Below are 22,343 nucleotides of genomic sequence, written 5' to 3'. Positions count from 1 at the left end.
ACTGTCTATTCTCTCTCCTTCTAACAGTTTCTTCTCACTTTGATTATACACACGACAAGCCTGTAACTGGCAGGCTCCAGGGAAGGAAACATTGGTATAAATTCATCATCTAATCAGCAATGTTAGGTTTTTCTCAAACATTTTAACCCATTGCTTACAAGAATTCATTATTTAGAGATACATACCAAAAGAGCTGCAAATGAAATAATACAATTACTCGACTTTGATTCCCAATAATGTGGGAGGAAAGAGTGAGAAGTGCTCATGGGCGTACATGAAATAAGACTGTCCACAACTTGATAACTGCTTAAACTGAATAACAGGTACCAGGGTTCACTGTACTAGCCTCTCTACTTTTTGTACATGCTTGAAGTTTTTCATGATAAAATGTTAAAAAAAAATAAATAAAATCATTCAAGGAGGCTGTGAGATAAAACAGGCTGTACCTAACTAAAACAACCTTAGATCAAGATGTCATGTGGTTTATTTTAGTCAAGTAACCTCTGACCATACATATTAATTCCAACCAGATTTTCCACTAGATTTCCACCATTAGGTAATAATGCATGTAACTCTGTAACTTTCTTATAGTTGAGTAACAGCAACAGTACATGAAGAAAAGTGTACAAGTCTAAAAAAAAAAAAAAAAAATTTGAAAGAAAAAGTCCTCAAGTAAGAAGGTCCAATTTGAAAAGGATTCATTTTTCCTTTGTACTTGTATAAAATAATGCCACCATTATCATCTCAGACTAATAAATTTACAGCTAATTTGGTAGCATATCTTATCCAGGTGCAAATCAGCTAATTGGCTAGCTTTCCCTGCTCAGGTCACTGTGTCAAGAGTGTAGCTGTCTCCTTCCAGTCAGGAGCACATAACTGAAGACTGCATACCTCTCCTGCCCAGCTGTGTCCCATAACTGCAGGTGAATTCTCTGGCCTCTGCCAATGGCTCCATCTGGCCCATTGGCTCTGTACACCTAAAACAGCAAAGTAAAAGAGAAAAGAACTTCTGAGATAAGTGAACTCTTCTTGTCTTGCCTTTCTATTCAGTACAAATCCCCAAAGCATCTAAACTTCTCAAGAGAATCCCATCTAGAATATAAGCATGATGGCATTTTATATCAAATAATTGCATTTGGATAACACAATAATTTATATTAAAATATATGCATTACAAACTTTAGAAGTATATTATACAAATAGAAAGAGCTCCAATTACCAGATTAAAAAATACATGTATATGTTATAAAATGTGCAAATAATATAAAAATTTATATAAAGCAATAATCAACTTACCTTTCCCCAAATTTCCTTCAGATCACTAGTTTCAAGAAATATTGCCTTTCTATGGCTTTTCTCTGTCCCAGGTTTTTATATATATATATATATTTTTTTTTTTTTTAGTTGTCAATGGACCTTTATTTTATTTATTTATATGGGGTACTGAGAATTGAACCCAGTGCCTCACACATGCTAAGCAAGCGTTCTACCTGTGAGCTACCACCCCAGCCCCCGGGCCCCCACTGTCCCATCTTTTAAAAATGTTCTTAAAACAATTTTATAGGAAGCATTTTGGAACATCAAGGAAAGGACCTCCACAAAGCTCCACCATAAAAGTGGTAAAAATTGTAGCAAAAATTGTCAAAATCAACTTTTACAAAATCTGGAAAGTAACAATAGCTTACAACATTAGGAGAATCCTTTATTCATGAAAAATAGCCAAATGTGGGTAAAAACAGTGAGCTCTAACTTGCCCTATTCCTATCCCACTCATCTGAGTTCTGTAGTTGCATTAAAAACCAACAAATGCAGGCTAGGGTTGTGGCTTAATGGTAGAGTGCTCGTCTTGCACGTGTAAGGCCCTGGGTTCGATCCTCAGCACCACATAAAGATAAATAAAGGTATTGTGTCCATCTACAACTTAAAAAAAAGAAAAAAATTTAAAAAAAAAAAAACACCAACAAAGGCACAATTACAGTAGCTGTGGAAACCCTTAGCCCAACAGTGAGCCCATAGATAAGGGAGGTGGAACAGGTTTGGAGCTCCCTACAAGCCCCATCTTCAGATAATCTTCTGGAAGCTTCCCAAAAAGCTCCATCCCTAAGTCTTGTCTCCATCAGACCACACTCAGAAAATTACTCAATAATTACAGGTATATCTCTATAGTCGTTCTTAAAAATAATCGGCAGTAATTATAACACACAGCTACTAGGGGTAGCATTATCAGTTGAGGCAAACAAAAGTCTAATCAAAAACATGTTAAAAAGAAAAAAGAGGGCTGGAGATGTGGCTCAAGGCATGTGTGCGGCCCGGGTTTGATCCTCAGCACCACATACAAACAAAGATGTTGTGTCTGCCAAAAACTAAAAAAAAATAAAAAGAAAAAATTTTTAAAAAAGAAAAAGAGATTTCCACAGAGAGATTTTTTTTAAAATCTCCCAAATATTGCTTGGAACTTGCAAGGCCAATTGTGTGCAAGACTGAACAGATGCCCAGGAAAGACCTAAAAAGGTCCTAATCTCTCACCTCTGACTGACCTTGAGGTTCTTCTCAAGGAAGAAGTAAAGCATAAGTCAGAGAATACATGAACAGAAAAAACAAGAAATCCAAGAGGGACTGGGAGGCTGATTTCTAGAATTGCCACATCATACAATTTTAAATGTCCAGTTTTTGACAAAATTATAAGACAAACACAGAAACAGGAAAGTATAACTCATACACAGGGGAAAAATAGCCAGTCAAAACTGTTCCTCAGGAAGCTCAGTTGTCAAAGACAAAGACTTTAAATCAGCCATTTGAAATAAGTTCAAAGAACTAAAGGAAACCATGCCTAAAGAATGAAAAAAAAAGAGTATTAGAACAATGACTTTTAAGAAAATAGCAATAAAGAGAAAGATATAAAAACAGAAGTAAATAGAAATTCTGGAGTTGAAAATGTAATTACGGGGCTGGGATGTAGCTCATTGGTAGTGCACCTGCCTAGCATGCACAAAGCCCTAGGTTTGTTCCCTAGCACTGAAAAAAGAGGTAGGGGAGAAAGAAACAAAGAGGAAAAAACGAGGAAGGAGGAAGGAAAGATGAATGGGAAGAAACGGAAAGAGAGGGAGGGAGAATGAAGGAAGGAAGGAAGTTCATGAGAAGGGCTCAACAGCAGATGTGAACTAACAAAAAAATAATCAATAAATTTAAATATAAGTCGATTAAGATTATCCAGTCTAAGAACAGAAAAACAGAATGAAGAAAAATAAAAAGCATCTCAGAAAACTGTGGCTTTTAAAGTGCAAAAAAAAAAAAAAAAAAAACCCTATCCAACCAAGAATTCTATATCCTGCACAGCTAATCCTCTAAAACTAAAGGGGAAATTAAGACTTTTCAAACAAAATAGAAAATGCCCTACAAGAAAAATACTAAAGACAGTTCTTGAGACTGAACTAGGAAGACAGTAGATAATAATTCAAATCCATAAAAAGAAATAAAGAATACCAGTAAAGGTAATTACATAAGTTAATATGAAAGAAACTGCAAATACATTTTTGTTTGTAACTCTTTTCTTCCATCTGATTAAAATACAACTGTATTTGACATTAATTCTGAATCTGTGTTGATGGGCATGCAGTGTATAAAGGTAATTTGCATGACAACAGCAGAAAGCAGGAGAGAAAGTGAAACTAAATAAGATCAAAGATCTGTATAGTATTGAAGATACCTTAATAGTCATAAAAATTATAATGACAACTCTAATACCCAGAGGAATTAAAGAGAAAATAACAATATAGAGTAAAAATATGAAAAGGAAATTAAAATGGTACACTAGTCAATATCTACTGAACACAAAATAAGGAGTCATAGAGAAATAGAGAGGCAAAAAGAAGACTTGGGCTGGGGATGTGGCTCAAGTGGTAAGCCGCTCGCCTGGCATGTGTGGGGCGCTGGGTTCGATCCTCAGCACCACATAAAAATAAAATAAAGATGTTGTGTCCACCAAAAACTGAAAAAAAAAAAACTCTCTTCTCTCTCTCTCTTTAAAAAAAAAAAAAGAAGAAGACTTAAAACATAGAAAACAAGCAGCAAAATGGCAAACATAAATTCTATTTTATCAGTAATTACATTCAGTGCAAATGGATTAAAAGCTCAAAATAAGTGGCAGAGATTGACAGAACAGATTTTTAAAATATCCAGTTATATATTACTACAAGAAACACACTTTGCATTCCATAACACAACGTGGTTATAAGTAAAAGGCTGGGTAAAAAATATGGCATGCAAACAGTAAGCAAAAGAGAGCTGGAGTGACAATAATAATTTCAGACAGAAGAGATGTTAGAACCAAAATTGTTATTAGAGATACAGAAGGATATTTAATAATGATATAAGGCTTAACCCATCAAGAAGATAAAGGAATGAGAAAAACAGGCAACTGAACAATAATACTTAAATACTTCAGTACTGCATTTTTAATTCTAGAATAATTAGGAAAGTCAATGAGGAAATAGAATACTTGAATAACACTGTAAATCAACTAGATATAACAGACAGCTATAAACCATTTGACCCACCCAACAACAGAAAAATAAACTTTCTTTTCAGATACACATGGAACATTCTCAAGGACAGACGGACCATATGTTAGGCCATAAAACAAGTCTCAATAAACTCAAAACGACTGAAATTATACCAAGTATTCTCCAACCACAATGGAATAGAATTAGATATCAATAATATAGCAAATTTTGCAAATATGTAAAAATTAAACTGCCCTCTCTTAAATAACCAAGGAATCAAAGAAGAACTATGAGAGATGTTATAAAATACTTTGAGATGAATGAAAATAAAAACACAGCATCAAAAACTTATTGAATAAAAAATAAAGGTCAGTGAAGGAGTCGACTGGGGCTTAACGCTGTGTGTGTGTGTGTGTGTGTGTGTGTGTGTTATAAGAAATTTATAAGTAAAATGGATTTAGCTCTTACATTTAGATCCCTAATCCACTCTGAGTTAACTGTGTATATGGTGAAAGCAAGGGTTCACAGTCACTGTTTTGCATGTGACTAGTCAGTTATAGCAACATCATTTGTTTAAAAGATTATTCTCTTCCCACTTGAACAGTCTTGATAGCCTAGGTAAAAACTAATTGGTTGTAAATATAAAAGTTTATTTCTATACTCTTAATTCTTCTGTATTCATCTATATCTCTAACCTGCTGTTAATACCATACTATTTTAATTACTGTAGCTCTATAGGAAGTCTTGAAATTGGGGAGGATGAGTCCTTCAATTCAATTCTTTTTCAAGATTGTTTTGGATATCTGGCAATTCCATTCAAATTTTAGAATTAGCTTTGCAATTTCTATAAAGAAGCCAGCTGGGATTCTGATAGGGATTGAACTAAATTTATGGATCAGTTTGAAGAATATTGCCATCTGCACAATATAAAGTCTTCTGATCCATGAACATGGAATTTTTTCCCATTCATTTTGATCTTTTAAAATGTCTTTCAACAATATTTTAAAGCTTTTATAGTATTCATTTTGCACTTTCGTTTTAAATTTATTCTTAAATATTTGAATTTTTAGATGTTATTGTAAATTGTTTTTTAAATTTCATTTTCAAATTGTTCATGTGAAATACATAGAAATATAATTTATGTCAACTAATCTTTAATACTGCATGAGAACTTGTTTAGTAGTTCTAATAGTCTTTTTGTGTGTGTTTGTATATATGTGTTCCTCAGGATTTCTATATACAATATCGTGTTATTTGCTATTTTATTTCTTCCTTTCCAATTGGATATGTTTTCTTTTTCTTGACTAACTGCCTGAGCAAGAACCTCCAATAAATGTTGAATAGAAGTGATGAGAAAGGACATCCTTGCATTCAGATATTCACCAAGTATATACTAAAAGCCATGGGAGGCCTTTATCAGGTTGAAAACATTTCCTTTAATTCCTAATTTGATGCATACTTTTATCATGAAATGGTATTGTATATTTATCCTATGTCTGCTGAAATGACCATGTGGTTTTATGTATTTATTCTCTTAATATAGTGTATTATATTAATTGATTTTTATGTGGCAAACCAACCTTACCGTTCTTGTGATAAATTCCACTTAGCCATGATATTTAATCCTTTTTAAATGTTGCTGGACTGTGTTTGTTAGTATTTTGCTGTGTATATTCAGAAGGGACTTCATTCTGTAGTTTTTTCCCCTCCCTCAGAATGTCTTTTTGATTTTGGAATCAGGGCAATATTGGCCACATGAAATGAGTTGGGAAGGTTTCCACCTTTTTTATATTTTAGAAGAGTTTGGGAAGGACTGGTTCCTCTTTCAGCATTTGATAAAATTCATCAGTGAACATGTTTGAGCCTGGACAATTTCTTTGTGGAAAACTGTGATTCAATCACATTATTGGTTACAAGTCTACTTAAGATACTTAAGTTGGTTTCAGTTATTTGTGTGTAGAAATTTCTCCATTTCTTCTATATTATCTAATTTGTTGGCATACTGTTGTTTATAATATTTCTTCACAAACTTTTTATTTATATAAGATTGGTAGAGTTGTCCTTTCATTTCTTATTTTAGGAATTTAGCTGATCTTTTCAAGAAAAAGATCATTTATTTATTTCCACTGTAATCTTTTTCTTTTGTTTCTTTTTCGGTACCAGGGACTGAACCCATGGGTGCTTAACTGCTTAACCACAGAGCCACATCCCCAGCCCTTTTTATTTTGAGACAGATCTCACAAAGTTACCTAGGGCCTCACTAAGTTGCTGAGGTCAGCTTTGATCCAGTGACCCTCCTGACTCAGCCTCCCTAGTTGCTGTGATTATAGGACTGCTCCATTGCTTCATCCAGCTCCACGCTAATCTTTATTATTTATTCCACCCTGCTTGCTTTTGACTTAGCTTACTCCTTTGTCTCTGGTTTCTTAAGGTAGAAGGTTAAATTACTGATGAGATTTTTTTTATCAATATATGTATTTTAAGCTATAAATTTCCTCCTTAGAAATGTTTTAGCTTTTAGTCTTTTTCTACTTATAATTGATATTTATAAACATATTTATAATGCACAACATAGAAATAATCATATATGTTATGTATTCGTATAATGCAGATAAGAATGGTTAGAACCAAATAGAAATATAACCAGTGCTGGTGAGAATGTGGTGGAACTGGAACCCTCATATATTGGCTGTTAAGAATACAAAATGGGGGGCTGGGGATGTGGCTCAAGCAGTAGTGCGCTCGCCTGGCATGTGTGCGGCCCGGGTTCGATCCTCAGCACCACATACAAACAAAGATGTTGTGTCTGCCGAAAACTAAAAAATAAATATTAAACACAGAGTTATCATATCGCCAAAAATTCTACTTGTAGGCATATTTCCAAGAGAATTTAAAACATATACCCACCTGAAAAACATTGAATATTAATGTTAATAGAAGCATTATACATAACAGCTAAAGAGATACAACTAAAATGTCCATCAATAGGTCAATGGAATACTATGAGGACATAAAATGGAATGAGGTCCTGACACACACAAGAACAAACCTTGAAAACATTGTGCTAAGTGTAGAAATCCAGATATAAAGGCCCACATATTACATGACTCTGTTATTTAATACATCCAGAATATGCAAATCCAAAGAGATACATAGTGGCCAGTAGGCAGAAGGAATGCGGAAAGAGTACTCACAGGTATGGGATTTCTAAATTTAAATAGTTATGATGGTTATACAACTCTGAATATGCTTAAAAATATTGACATCTACACTTCAAATTCATGAATTTTGCTTACTATGCTTTACATATCAACAAATCTGTTTTTTAAACAAAGTTATGATAATTAATTACCAAAACTTTTCACATACATATACAGTCGTGCCTCGGTATCTGCAGGCATTGGTTTCCAGGACCCTCAAAAATACCAAAAGCCACAAATGCTCAGTCTATCATATAAAATGGTGTAGTATCTACACAGAACCCACACATATTGTCCCAAATACATAAATCATCTCTACATTATTTATAATGCCCAATACAACATTAATGCTATGAAATACAATTGCTATACTGTATTATTGAGACAATAATGACAAGAAAAAACTCTGTTCATGTGTAGCAGAGACATGATCACTGCAGGCTGAACTACACAGTACCAAGCTGGGCTTGGCTGAATCTGCAGATGCAGAACCTGTAACTATGAAATTAATTATACATCAACACTAAAAATCAAATTAGGATCCTATTCTTACCCAGTGGTTCTTTAAGTCTTTCTGGTTATAAAGAAAACGACCTACAGTGGGTAAAAGGAAATGAATGCTTCTGTCCTGGAAGCCAGGGACCCTGTAGCTCCTCGGACAGAACATGTTCCATGGAAGGGCTCTTGTCATTAATCTCCTGACAACTTGATCTGATTCATGGAAACTGGATTTTTTTCAGCAAGAAATGTAGTCCATGGCCATCTTCCCTATTCTGCAACTATGACACAGTGACCTACTACTTTCCCTTCCACCCTTAAAATAACTTTCAGTCCTATGATCCCATATATATATATATATATATATATATATTGGGCAGAACATCCTGTTCACCACTAGCATTTCCCACTCCTTCTCTAATCTCACCCTCCTGGTCACAGAGATGTGTTCCACCCCTTAATGTGCCACATGGAATTGCTGAATCTTTAATTAAGATAAATGCCATTTAAAATGATAAGTTACCAAAGGTGTAAGATACACCTACAAAACAGGGGTATGTGGGCAGAGCGGTTGGCAGGGTTTCCAAAGGTAGACAAAAAACTTTGTGGAGTTTTCCAGGTAAGGTACAGGCCAAAAGAGAACCAAGGGAGAATTTGAAAAAAAAAAAAAAAAAACTGCTCATTTTTACTTTGCTTGTTTTCTATGCATCCTTCAGCAAAGCCTTTTCAATCCTGTTGCCTGGATTAAGTGTAACACACTTTCATAGGCACCCTTTAATTTTAGATCCTGACCTTTGTCCTCCTAATTCCTATGAAGGAAACTAAACAGGCAAATGTTTACTCAGAGATTATATTTTTATAAAGAAGAATATAGGACTTACCACTCTCTTTTCCCTAAAATCGATGCCCACTGTCGTGATAAATTTGGAATTAAATTTACCATCTGTGTACTGGTAAAGTACACTGGTCTTCCCTACTCCAGAGTCTCCCAAAGCTAAAAACTTGATGAGGTAATCATAATCTCCATCAGACATAATGAAGCACTCAGTGATTCACCTGAAAAATATAAACAAATGAATATTTATTAAAGTCTATTAGAAAACATTAAGTTGTGGATGTGTAACCGATGTGATTCTGCAATCTGTATTTGGGGTAAAATTGGGAGTTCATAACCAACTTGAATCTAATGCATGAAATATGATATGTCAAGAGCTTTGTAATGTTTTAAACAACCAATAAAAAAAAAGGAAAAAGAAAACATTAAGTTATCCATTAACAAAGTGGCCACTTAATATTCAGTTCAACAGGGACTGGGGTTGTGGCTCAGTGGTAGAGCGCTTGCCTGGCATGTGTGAGCCTGGCATGTGTGAGGTCCTGGGTTCGATCCTCAGCACCACATATAAATAAAAAAATAAAGTAAAAACTCAATTAGCAACTAAAAAATATTTTTTAAAAAATATTCAGTTCAACAAGTGCTTCTATATAAAACCTATGTATCTAGTCATTCAGTGAAGAGAGGGTTACACAGTGTTCACTTTCCCTGAGGACCTAATAGTTCACTAAATGAGATGCTACTGAAATAGTAAATAACAGTTTAGTTTTCATTTAACATACATATTATACTACCAATGAGAATGATAATCAGTAATAAGAAAATATAACAAAAACTGATAAGAGAAAGGAGGAAGGACAATGTTTTAAGGTATCATAGAAATACTTAGAGTGCAAGTGGTTTCAATTCTCCCTCTTTTTCAGTTTTCTAGTGCTAGATCACTAGCTTTTCTTTTTATTTTGACAACTAAGCAATTTCATTTATCCTATTCATTTTTACATGTTATTAAAGTTCCTTCAAAGACATTGCTAATTCATAAGTAAAATTTGACTTGTGGCTCCTTTATGCCTTATTAACATATACTATTTACTAAATCAGAATTCTTGGAATATTACTGCTTACTGAGTTTCATATTGTGGCTATTAGTACTCAGATACCACAGGTCTGTAGCTAAGGGCTTATTTACCTACACCTACACCTGATATTCTAACAAAAACTGCTGAAAATTCAGTTTCTCAGTACTGACTAAAATAAAAGTCCACCTTAAAGAAGAAAATTTTGTTTGCACCAGCAATACCTAACCATGGTTATTTTGGGTCCTTTACCATCATCGTTTTGCATTATTTGTTTTTTATCTTCTAAATATATGTCAATCCAAAATATTAGTCCAACTAGAAATGAAGTGTTTCCCTGGGAAAGGTCTATTTATTTTTATCCCTCTATTTCTAATGCCAATAAACTCTCCTGAAAAATCAGAAAAATAACCAGCTATCCCATTACCACTGACAACTCTACCTGCCCATTTAAATGCACATATTTACCCATCCACACACATGCCAGACACCCTCTATTAGATGCTGCTGATTTTTCTCTCATTGTCCTTTCCACAAAGGCCCATATTCTGAAACTTTGCTCTAATACTCAATGCTTTCTAGAGGTTTGTTTCTATAGATATATAATATTAGTAAAATCTCAGGCAAGGACATTTTCTGATTTTCAAGATTGCCTCCCCCAACCCATCCTCAACTTAATAACTTACCTTATGCTCAAAAATCCTAATGTTGATACTTAAGATTCACTGCAAGGTACTTCCTCAGAGAGCCTTAGTGCAGATCTGGGACCTCACATCTTAGACATGACTGACCAGTGGATAAGGGCAGAGCCTCTACAAACATTCATAGTACTGTTTGCACACTATACAGGGTGGCACTTTACCAAGGAGAGCTTCCCATGTTAATAGCTTCTGTATGCAGGTGTGGGTGACCAGTATTAATGACATGCAACAGAAGTCCTCTCTAAAAGATGACTACTTGAGTATAAACATCTCCACAAGGCCTATCATAGCACCTCACTTGGTTCCAAGTTATTCAGAAATAAGAGCTAAGAATTAAAAGCAGGTCCAGATAACACTTGGGCATTTGAGAACAGGGGCAAAGTTGGAGTTCCCCTCAAATTGAAGCAGAAAGCAGCTCCAATCTTACAATAAGAATGTAAAAGAAGACACACTGTGGCTACCTTATTTCCTCTTTTAACTTGGAAAAATTGGTCATTTCTATGTTTTTATATCAATTAAGACGGGAGAAAAGGTTGCTACCAATAGAATCAATACTCTAGAACTTTCTAAACCCATTTGAGTGGAATTTAAAGACTTGGATGAAACTATTTCTGCTCTACCAATAATTAAATGTGTTTAGTTTCCATAGGTGAAAAATCATATAGGTAAGTCTGCTAATGATCTTTGAGTTTTGTTTTCTACTCATGATAAAATACTAACCAAGGCATCATTCAGGAAAAACTAACAAAGTTCCACAAATCAAAGATTTAGATACCATCAACATTAATCATAGTTTGCACTTTTCAGACTGCAAATGCCTGTTTTTTTCAATTTGAAAATAAATACTCAGACCTTTGACTCTCTGGGTTTGGCTTTCTAATCCTAAAGAAAGAAAATAGGTGTTTGATGAGTATGTAAAGACCAGGGCCAAGGAAGAATGCAGGAAAAAGAAAACCAAAATAATGTGATCTGAGTTTGGTTCTCTAAAGATAACACAGAACCCAGAAAGGTTGACTGGTGTGCACAGCCTAGAACTTTGCTCTTCTGATTGACAGTGCAATGTCTATCCTACCCAAAGCTTCATGTCGGTTGCTCTTTTCTTCTTAAGGCATACTGGGCTTAAAAGTGGGCAGTGGTATGATATCTTATAAGTAAGAAACACATGGAGTCAAGCAAAACTGAGTCTGAATCCCAAACCTTCCATCTACCAACTACTTGGATGTCTCTGAACCGAAGATATCTAGGTTTCCATTCTACAAAAAGGAAGCTAACACTGACTACCTGAAGGCTGAAGAAGATACTGTTTGTGGTATGCTCAGAACAACACTTAGTATATACTAGTTCTCAGTAAGTGTTGGCTCACTCCCTTCCTATTCTGGACATCAGACTGGCTCTGAAGACCCAGAACAATTTCTAAAATTGTATCTGGTCACCTCAAAACATACTTTTCTAGCACAAAAGATTAGTTGATTTGTTCAGGGTAGTTTGCTGAGCCAACAAGGATCATTTTCAAATGAATTCTGATCTTTTTGTGGCTGCTGATAACCATTTACAATTTATTTTAAATAGATACCTCTATTTCAGAAGAGTTTGATCAACTTAAAAACAAATTCAAATTCATATAAAATACTCTCAACCATTTTAGTAAGCTTATATTTGTTCAAAAGAATTTGATGGGTTTATATTAATTTAGATTAATTTAAAGGACCAAATTAAAGTAGTTCTAAAAACTTTTGGTGGGGAGGAGCAGGAGGTACCAGGGATTGAACCCAGGTGTACTTAACCACTAAACTACATCCATACCCTTTTTATTTTGAGACAGGGTTTTGCTAAGTTGCTTAGTGTCTTGCCAAGTTGCTGAGGCTGGGTTTGAACTTAGATCCTCCTGCTTCAGCTTCCAAGGTCACTGGAATTACAGGTGTAGGCCACTGTGCCTTGCAATTTGGCACAATTCTTAGTTTGCCTGTGCACGTCTTGGCACGGGCTCAAAGCCAAGGCACAGCAGAGAGGGGAAATACTTATAGCTAAAAGCAAGGATTCTAGGACCAAACTCCCTAGGTTCAAATGCCATCGTATAACTTTGGAAAACTTATTTAACCTCTTTTGCCTCAGATTTCTCATCTGCAAATGGGAGTGATATCCTATTTACTAATTATTCCTTATTAAATTCATTTTTTACATAAAAGTACACAAATTTATGGGGTAACCTGTGTTGTTTTGATACATGTATATACACTGCATAATGTTTAAACCAAGGTAAATATATCTATCTCCTCAAATATTTATCATTTCTTTCTAGTGAAAACATTTTTAAAAATCCTCTCATCTGGCTTTTTGAAATATATAGCACATTGTTGTTATCTATGTTCACTCTACTATGCAATAGCTCACCAGAACTTCCTATTCCTATCTAACTGCAACTTGATACTCATTGATCAACCTCTCCCCAGCCTTTGGTAACTGCCATTCTGCTCCCAGCTTGTAGGAGACCGACCACCTTACATTCCACATGAGTAAGATCATTGGTACTTGTCATCAGGTGCCTGGCTTAACATAACTCCTCCAGTTCCATCCATGTTGTTACAAATGACAGGATTTCACTCTTTTTTTATGGCTGAATAGTAATCCATTGTAGGTATATGCCACATTTTCTTTATTCTCTTAATTCGAACATACATATGGATTCTTATTTTAACATCTTTAAAACTGGGGTGCATTTTATACTTCACAGTCTTACAATGCAAGACAGTTTGCAACTGCTCTTTTAAATCAGGTGTCCCTGGAAATACAGTTATGTGGAAAACCTTCCATTAGCATCTTCTAGCAAGATCAAGAAAGTTCCACCAACACATTTTGATGAAGCACAATAGTTAAGCTATCTCAGAGAACTATTGTAAGGATTGGGCTAGCATTAAGGTTTAGAACAGTGCCTGGCACACAGTGAGTCTGTGTAAATATTAGCTCTATCAACAGCAGCATCTAGCACTCTAGCTTCCATGGGTCAACATGCAGGCAATATTCCTTCCTTTCCTAGAACCATAAGATAGTACACTGAGTTCCTAAACTAAAAAGTGAAAAAATAGAAAATAATGACCTGTTAAAAGCATTTGAACCTGAGGTAACACATTGGTTACCTTGAGGAAATAATGTCTAAATACCTTAAGGAAATTTCTTCGAGGGACCCCAGTTTGGGACACACGAAAGACTTTCTCCTTCAGCTCACTTCTGTCTCTCCTCCTTACACAAATATTTTTCCAAAGTGCTCTCCACCCTCATTCTCATCAAACTAACAATAGAAAGCAAGGAACACCCACTTCCTCAACATGTTCTGTGTGGTGATAGTTGCCTGGTGAGAGAAAGTCAGGGATCTTCTTCCTTATTTAAAAAATAAAATACATCTTAATAGTTTTTCAGGGAATAAGAAGAAAATGACTTCAATTAAGAGGAAAGGAGAAATATCTTCTCTCTCTCTCTCTCTCTCTCTCTCTCTCACACACACACACACACACACACACACACTCAAATTCTCCATGAGGCTTCATGTTAAAGTCAATCACAGAATCCAACCTTAAGTTCTCCTATCATTAGGCAGAATCATTCTAAACTACTCTAGGTAGACCAGCTACTTTTTTTTTTTTAATATTTATTTATTTATTTATTTAGTTTTCGGCAGACACAACATCTTTGTTTGTACGTGGTGCTGAGGATCGAACCCGGGCCACACGCATGCCAGGCGAGCTCGCTACCGCTTGAGCCACATCCCCAGCCCCCAGACCAGCTACTTTTTGAAAGATAAATTTTCCCTCACTTGCCTATGTTAGTAGAGAGAATAAAAGAAGGGGAAGAGATAATATTAACTGAAACGCTACCATTTGTCATAAATGATACTCTAGACAAATAGTACTCTAGACATACAGAATTTTATTTTATCTGATCATCATCCTTAAAGATAATTTAATGTTTGTACAAGATTTACACCACCTAATGATGATGTGTTCTCAGTGTGATGACATGTAGGTTTGGGTTCAAATTCTAACTCCTCTATTCTGTATAATCTGGTCCAAGTTCTTTAAATTAAGCTCCATTCTTTCAGCTGTAAAATGGAGTTGACAACATTAATAACCTTGCTAGATTGTTTTAAAGACTAAGTGAGATAATCCACCAAAAAAATTTAAGCACGTTGCTTACCCTGTGCTTTCAGTCATTGAAACTTAGTATTAGCTAACTGTTAACAACTTCAGAAAAAATCATAGAAAGAAATTAAATTTAGGTGCCATCACTTTTGGGGTCTCTATCCATCAAAAAAGTTACTTTGGTATTCTAATATCTGAGTTTTTTGTTGTGGTGGTGGTTGTTTAACCTTTATTTTATTTATTTATTTTTATGTGGTGCTGAGGACTGAACCCAAGAGCTGGGCATTTTCTCCAGTTGAATGCTCTATGTCCTCACAGAGGAGGAAACAGGCCCAGAGAAGGAAAATGAATGGTCTGAAACAAACCAGCTAAGTTAGCAAAGGTGCTGGGCTAGGTTCCAAGTCTCCAAAAATTCCCAATCCTTATTTTTTTTTTAAAGTGTCCAATCATTTTCTAATATATTTTGCTTTGTCTGTATTCTTTCCTTCAGGGCTAGAAAACTTCGTTTTAGTTGCTTTGAATCAGGAATTAAAAGCTATCAGTATGAATGTAATGTACTCCTCTATTGTGATCTATGTAAGAAATAATAAAATAAAATAATTTTTTTAAAAAAGCTATCAGGAGTGCCAGCAGCTATAATGACAAACAGCTTTATGACTGAAGTTTGGACTCAGAGATGTTGGCATGAGGGATCTGCACATCCGCTCTTGTAGGCCTTCTATCAAAATGCCCTCCTTCTGCCAGGTTCCCCCAAAGAGAAAAATTATAAATAGGAGACTTGCTATTTTTAAAAAAATAGCAATATTTTTTAAAGTGACTATTCAGAATCATCTCCCATAATCTTTTTTTTTTTAGTTTTTCATTATATCTTCAAAAGATTTTATTAAGAAATCAAGTCTCGAAACTGAATCCCTTTCTCTCGCCATGCACAAAAGTGAATTCAAAATGGATCAAGGAGCTTGATATCAAATNAACAATAAAAAATTTAAAAAAAAAGAAAGAAATCAAGTCTCCTAATTCTTTCTTTATTTTTTATTCTAATTTGTTATATATGACAGCAGAATGCATTACAATTCATATTACACATATAGAGCACAATTTTCCATAAGTCCTTGTTTGTGCATTCTTTCCTATGGTTCCAAAATGGAAAGAAAGCAGAAAAATCATAAAAGCTTTCACTTCCATGTAGATTTGCTCAGCCCTTTAGCATTCTCCTCTTAAAGCAAGATTATTTTCCCTGGTACTGCCTCAACTTCTCTATAAAGATATATCCTCTGGTCCTCTCACTCAAGTGTTCATTCAACAAATATTTATTGAATATCTATTATGCACTTGGTGCCAGGGTACAGTGGGGAGTCAAGGCAGTTACCCTCAACATGAAAAAGCATCTTTTCTACCTCAGACCTTTCACTTTAGCAGCATCCCAATTTTAATTCTCTCAGTGACTATACCTGCCTTTCAGTTTTCAAAGAAGCCAATCCTTATGAATGTGTTGAACTTCTCTCACAAACAGTGCAACACAACAGCCATGTTCATACCCCCACATGGCTTTTTCCCTGGAGACACATGCACACATCACATGTTTGGCACAAATGTGAAGATATGAAAGGAATAAATACACAAAGCTCAACAGAGAACAAAAAGAAATTTTTAGAAAGAGAAGCACAAAGCCAGGCGAAGTGGTGCACACCTAATCCCAGCAACTTGAAAGGCTGAGGCAGCGGAATTGTGAATCCCTTAGCAATTTAGGGAGTCTCAAAAAATAACAAGTGCTGGGGACATAACTCAGTACCACAGAGTGGGGGTGAAGAGGGAGGGAGAGAAAAAGAAACATGGGATATATTGTAAAGAATTTTGGTACCTGAAATGTTTTGAATATTTTAAGATGGTTAATCAAATACCACAGTGTTCCTCTGTAATTTAGGGACTTCACTTTCCCCAGCCCAAAATCCCAAAATGCTTTTTTTTTTTTTTAATTGTCTGTTTGTTTTTGGTTTTGGTTTTTTTTTTTTTTTTTTTTGACTGAGGATACTGAAATTAAGGGCACTTTACCACCGAGCTAGTCCTTAGTCCTATTTTTTTTTCTTTTTTTTTTTTTTCCTTTTGCACTTTAGGGCCTTGCTAAGTTGCTGAGACTGGCCTTGAACTTGTCTGTATTCCTCCTGCCTCAGCTTCCAGAGTCACTGGGATTGCAGGCATGTGTCACTAACTCATGTGCCACTGTGACCAGTCCCAAAATGATTTTTATGAAGATATAGGAATGTGTAAATATAAGTATTACTCAGGTAACAAAACATTAGCATGTTTGAGAACTATATTGCCACATGTTCTTTTATACAATTAATGTTCCTTATCTAGGGATTCATTTAGGGAAAAAAATGTTCACCTACCAATGACTGTCATAGGAATATAAGTTTTATCAGTGTTTTTATGTTTAATGTTAAAAAAGCATTGACTTTTCTTTTTTGTTTATTTTATGATGTCACTATTGACCCATCTTGGTGTTCTGAGGGGATACATAAAATAAACACAGCAGACAAGGCAAGAAAAGTCACATGGAGTAAGGCAGGATAAGAATCATTTTATAATGTATGAAGAGATGAGCTGGGACAACTTGTTTACCAAATGAGCCCTGTCTACAACTCTCTTAAGACCACACAAATCCTACACCCTGAGGTGAAACAGAGCCACTTTCACTACAAAAGCAATACACACACTACCCTACAGCAAAGAACCCCCACTTCCACAAGAGGAGACAGCTGTATCCTCTGTGCACAATTCGGTTCTAGATATGAGTAGATATGCTTCTAACCTCCTGGATAGGTCCAGAATAAAACATGAGAGAAGACAGACAAAGATTGACATCCTGTTGGTGCAAAAATCTCAGGCAGAGAGAAGTAAGTGGAAATACAACAGCTTTGAAAATTAGAAAGAAATTGGAATCTGGCTCTTTTCTGGTCTCCTGATTGAAAGATGAGTTTGATCTTATCCAAATTGATAATATGAGAATACAACTAGATTTTTTTTTTCATGTGAACCATTTTATTCAATCATGCCAAGGAAGCATCTGAAATACAAATTCAAAATAATTCAGGCCCATATTGAAAATAGTGTCCTGATAGTTTCCAGAATGTTACTCAAAAATATAGAACACTTCATGAATTTGAGTGTCATCCTTGTGCAGGGGCCATGCTAATACGCTCTGTATTGTTCCCTTTTTAGTATATGTGCTGCAAAGCAGGCACTGCAACTAGATTTTAACTGCATTATGTATTCACCAATAACTTGTGATTTATAAACATATTCTCATAAATGCAGTATTTTATAGTAATATCAGAGATCCATCTTTGACATTGAAAAGAGCTATTCATGGCTGAAAACGGACAGGATCTAAATTCGCAAATCACTTGATTAAATATTTATTAAATCAAGGTACCTGCTCCATAAAAATACTCAGTTTTCTCCATGTAAATGAGGTAAAAAGACTAAATTTGGCAGATGTTGATATTCCAACATCACAATTCTTTTCAGAGAAAAAATACTCTGCAAACAGTAGTGAATGAAATAGAAATTTCCACATGCTGTGAGGACCTTCAAACATATCCTCATGTGTAAAAGTTTCCTCCAGGCATTCATAAATTCTGTACAAGTATTAAAGAGAAAGACCAAGATAAAGAAAAAGCAAGCAGTCCCAATCTAGGAGTCAGCCTACTATTTCTAAAATGTCCCTCCCTTCAATGGGTGACCAATGAAACCCAGTAAGAAAGTAATATGAGCTGCACTATGTCAGGAAAGGACAGGACACCAGAACAATTCCTGAAAGTTGGAGATGTTCTGGAAGACCACTGCCAATGGCTCCAGGAAAATAATAGCTTTCCTTTTAATTTATGGAAACCATTGACTCATTTACTGAGAAATCATAACTTGTGGCCCATGCTTCTTTTAGGATCAGAAGATGAATGCTTATGGGGATTTAGGAAAAGTAAATTTACCAAAACACTGGGTACTGTAGCACTTTAACTTGTGACAAGTACCTCTTGCTTTATAGAGAAACAGGAAAAAAGCTCTCAGTGTGTCATTTAAAAATATAGACAATACAGTGGGAATGGGAGGGGTTATTTGATTTGCTGAGTAATATCTCAAATAATGTGAAAGCAACTCCATCATGGACACAAACATACATCACTGCAATGGAATGAGCAACCCACAGTGTACCTTGAAGGACACCATGAAGCTGGGTGGTCTCCAAGAATTTGATTAAAAAATACAAAAGGTGTAAGGAGCTCTCCCATTCAGTGGTTGCTTTTTGTGGGCACTCAGAGGACAGTGAAACGTAGACTTTAGAGTCAGGGTTTTCTAAATTCAAAAAGCAGGACCCCACTAACTAATGGTATAAAGGGAGCAGCAAAATGCCAGGTTGGGGATGAATAAATCATGGCTATTCATATGAGTATAATAGATAAGGCTGGAAGATCAGTGTTCAGGCCCTAAGCCTGATATCTTTCCTGCTATACCTTAAGAATGACATTGAAATATTATAAAGCTCTCAAAGAAAGGAGAAAAAATATTTTCTAAAAAAAAAAAAATGGAAAAGGAGGAGTAACTCAAACTACCCAGAAGGTGGAATATCTTTAAGTTAATAGAGGGAATTCAGCTATTAACAGGCTCTGAAGAGGTACAATGTGTGCCCATTAAGTTGCGGTGCCAGCAAATCTCTGGGCCCAACTGAAAGGCAGAAGGATCAGAAATGGCAGCACTGCCACTGTGGCCAGGTCAGAGAGGCTTTCTACCCAGGAAACACTCAAAGGACTTAAAGTCGGAAAGAGGATTTCCAAGATTCTAAAACACACAACACCTTTCTATTTTTGACCTAAAAAAATGCAGTTGGGGCTTCCAACAAGACTAATCCTCTGACAACAGGAAATGTGTTATGAAAGCCTTGTACACACCCACCTGGCTCTCCTCTTGCAACCCACCTGCCTCAGGTTTTTCATATGCCGCAACACAGGACAGACCTTGATCTGTTAGGGAAATATACCAACTCAACAAGCAGCCCTTCATTTTGTGAAGAAGCAATGACACTTCTTTCATTCATTCCAAGAAAAACTTATGAATTAGAAGATGCAAGAGCTGCTGGGATGATTACCCAAACAATAAAATAATTAGTCAAATAGGCCTGAGTTAGCAGTAACTGGAGGGAGGCTCATTTATTATTGATTTTTTTTAAAAAATGAGAATGAGTGTTCTATATTTATTCACCCCATCCAGAAATTGTGTCTAGAATATATACTACCCTGCCTTTCCAGACCCAACCATTGACACACCAGGGTGATGTCTTCACTGTTGTCTTATAAGAATGATCTCTACAGTTGGCTATGATCATCAAACAAAAGGAACAAACCATTCTTTACTTTTCGGTGATGAGATGTGCTATAAGCTCACGGATAGGACCATAAATGCTAAGGGCTCCTGTCCCACATACCCTACTCCAAATATTAAGTTGATATATTGGTTTGACACAGAGATACTTACAAAGGATCCAAAATTCACCAAGTATCGCTTCACACCTCCCTTGCCTACCCCACACCCTCACCAACCACATCAGAGCAGGTCTATTCTCTGTCCTCAGTACATGGTGGCTTACTGAAGCACACAGGACTTACATCTCTTTCAGATGGTTTTTATTCCTACAGACAAACATCTGCCCTACCACACCCTCATGCTGCATTCTAAAGCCCTACTCCCAACATTTACTCCCATGCCACAGCTCCATCTATTCCCTTTTTCCTTCTCCAGCTCTCTTGTCCCTCATCACCAGCTGCTTTTCTCAATCTCCAGTTTGAGTGTGCAAAAACTGACCTTGTTTTAACAATGCCAGTCGGTGAATACATACACGCTTTCCTTGTAACACAGTGAGCTGCTGTGCTAACCTCGAGATGTTCAGCCCTCCTCAGTAAACTCTTATGCTACTGTGTCTTCTGGAAATTCTACTTTTCCAAAAAGAAAAAGAGTTCTCCCCAGTCACATGTGGGAATGGTGCCATTTCAGAAACCCAAGTGCTTTTCAAACCTCTTCCAGTTTGGTTTCACCATAATGTAAATGGAAGAGCAGCATACTGATATAAATTTATCATGAGTTTAAGACATTACTACCTGTGAATATTTTCACTATACACTAACTCAGTTTTTCTTTTTAAATTAAGCCATTTCCTGATGTTTTAAAACAACTGAAATAAAGATGCTAGGATTCTTAGCCTCTGCCATTAGCTATCAATAAGCTGTAGACAGCCAGCTAAATGCTTTTGTGGGCCTCTCTCCACTGATACATTTAAAATATGTGTTTAACTGCTCCCAGATATTATATTCCTTAATAGATGAATCAAAATGAAAGGGCAAAAATTTACCTAAGGATAAGGTCTAATGAGATATACTTCTTATTGCTTCTCAAGAAGTCTTTCTTTGCTCCACCTATTCCATACGCAGGGTCTTAGAATTGACTGTTTGCATTTCTGTCACAGCTGTGTATAGAATGAGGTGTGCCTTGAGTTATGCAAGGGCACTGAGGAACAACAATGGACCTGAAGCCATCCAATTTTCAAACCAACCCGGCAGATCACAGTTGGCTTTTTTAAATTATTATTGTTGTTGTTGATTTCTAATTATTACATTATAATTAGTAAATATGGTCTGCATAATATCAAATTGGGGGAATTTAAAATGATTTATTTTATAAATGTTTTCAGTGGTTGCATGAAAGTAATTTGTGTGCCCTATGTGTTAGATGCAATATATATAATATTGTGTGTGTGTGTATATTTGTGTGCATATTGAAGCTACTTAGTTGTGATTTCTAATTTGTTATATCTTTTGGGGGGGAGGGGGATGCCAAGGATCGAACTCAAGGACACTCGACCACTGAGTCACATCCCCAGCCCTTTTTTGTATTTTATTTAGAGACAGGGTCTCACTGAGCTGCTTGTGCCTCACCCTTGCTGAGGCTGGCTTTGAACTCATAATCTGCCTGCTCAGCCTTCCGAGCCACTGAGATTACAGGTATGCACCACCGCAGCTGGCTTTAATTTGTTATATCTTTACATCTTTGCTACCTCTTCTGCAAGTTTCTAAGAAAGGTATGTTTAAAAACTGGATCATACTTATTTTCAGAAAATAAACCCAAGGTAACATATTAAAGAGGATGAATATAGCCAGGCTCTATGGTGCATGGCTCGAGAGGTTGATCACTAGTTCAAAGCTAGCCTCAGGAACTTAATGAGACCCTAAGCAACTAAAAAGGACTCTGTCTCGAAATAAATTTTAAAAGGTGGGGTAGGGGCTGGAGATGTGGCTCAGTGGTTAAGTGCCCCTAGGTTCAATCACCAGTACAAAAAAAAAAAAAAAAAAAAGT

General features: G+C 35.8%; 1 protein-coding gene and 1 non-coding gene across 9 annotated transcripts in view; both read right to left on the bottom strand.

Annotated features, from left to right (window-relative positions):
- Positions 1-22,343, bottom strand: part of Rab27a (RAB27A, member RAS oncogene family) — a 78,233-nt gene that overhangs the window by 22,229 nt on the left and 33,661 nt on the right. For all 8 annotated transcript variants that reach the window (XM_048793732.1, XM_015480642.2, XM_048793727.1 and 5 more), the window contains 2 exons: positions 9,082-9,256; positions 892-977 (listed from right to left, as the gene is read on the bottom strand). In XM_048793732.1, coding sequence (XP_048649689.1) covers positions 892-977; positions 9,082-9,234 — 239 coding nt within the window. In that variant the 5' untranslated portion in view covers positions 9,235-9,256. The remainder of the gene's footprint in view (positions 1-891; positions 978-9,081; positions 9,257-22,343) is intronic.
- On the bottom strand, positions 18,079-18,184 carry LOC125613456. Its single transcript, XR_007344023.1, has one exon. It is a non-coding gene; the product is annotated as a U6 spliceosomal RNA (small nuclear RNA).

The sequence above is a fragment of the Marmota marmota genome, unplaced genomic scaffold (genome assembly GCF_001458135.2).
Source record: "Marmota marmota marmota unplaced genomic scaffold, marMar, whole genome shotgun sequence".
Lineage (NCBI taxonomy): Eukaryota > Metazoa > Chordata > Mammalia > Rodentia > Sciuridae > Marmota > Marmota marmota.
The sequence above is the reverse complement of the archived record's forward strand: the minus strand, read 5'-3'. Positions and strand labels throughout refer to the sequence as shown.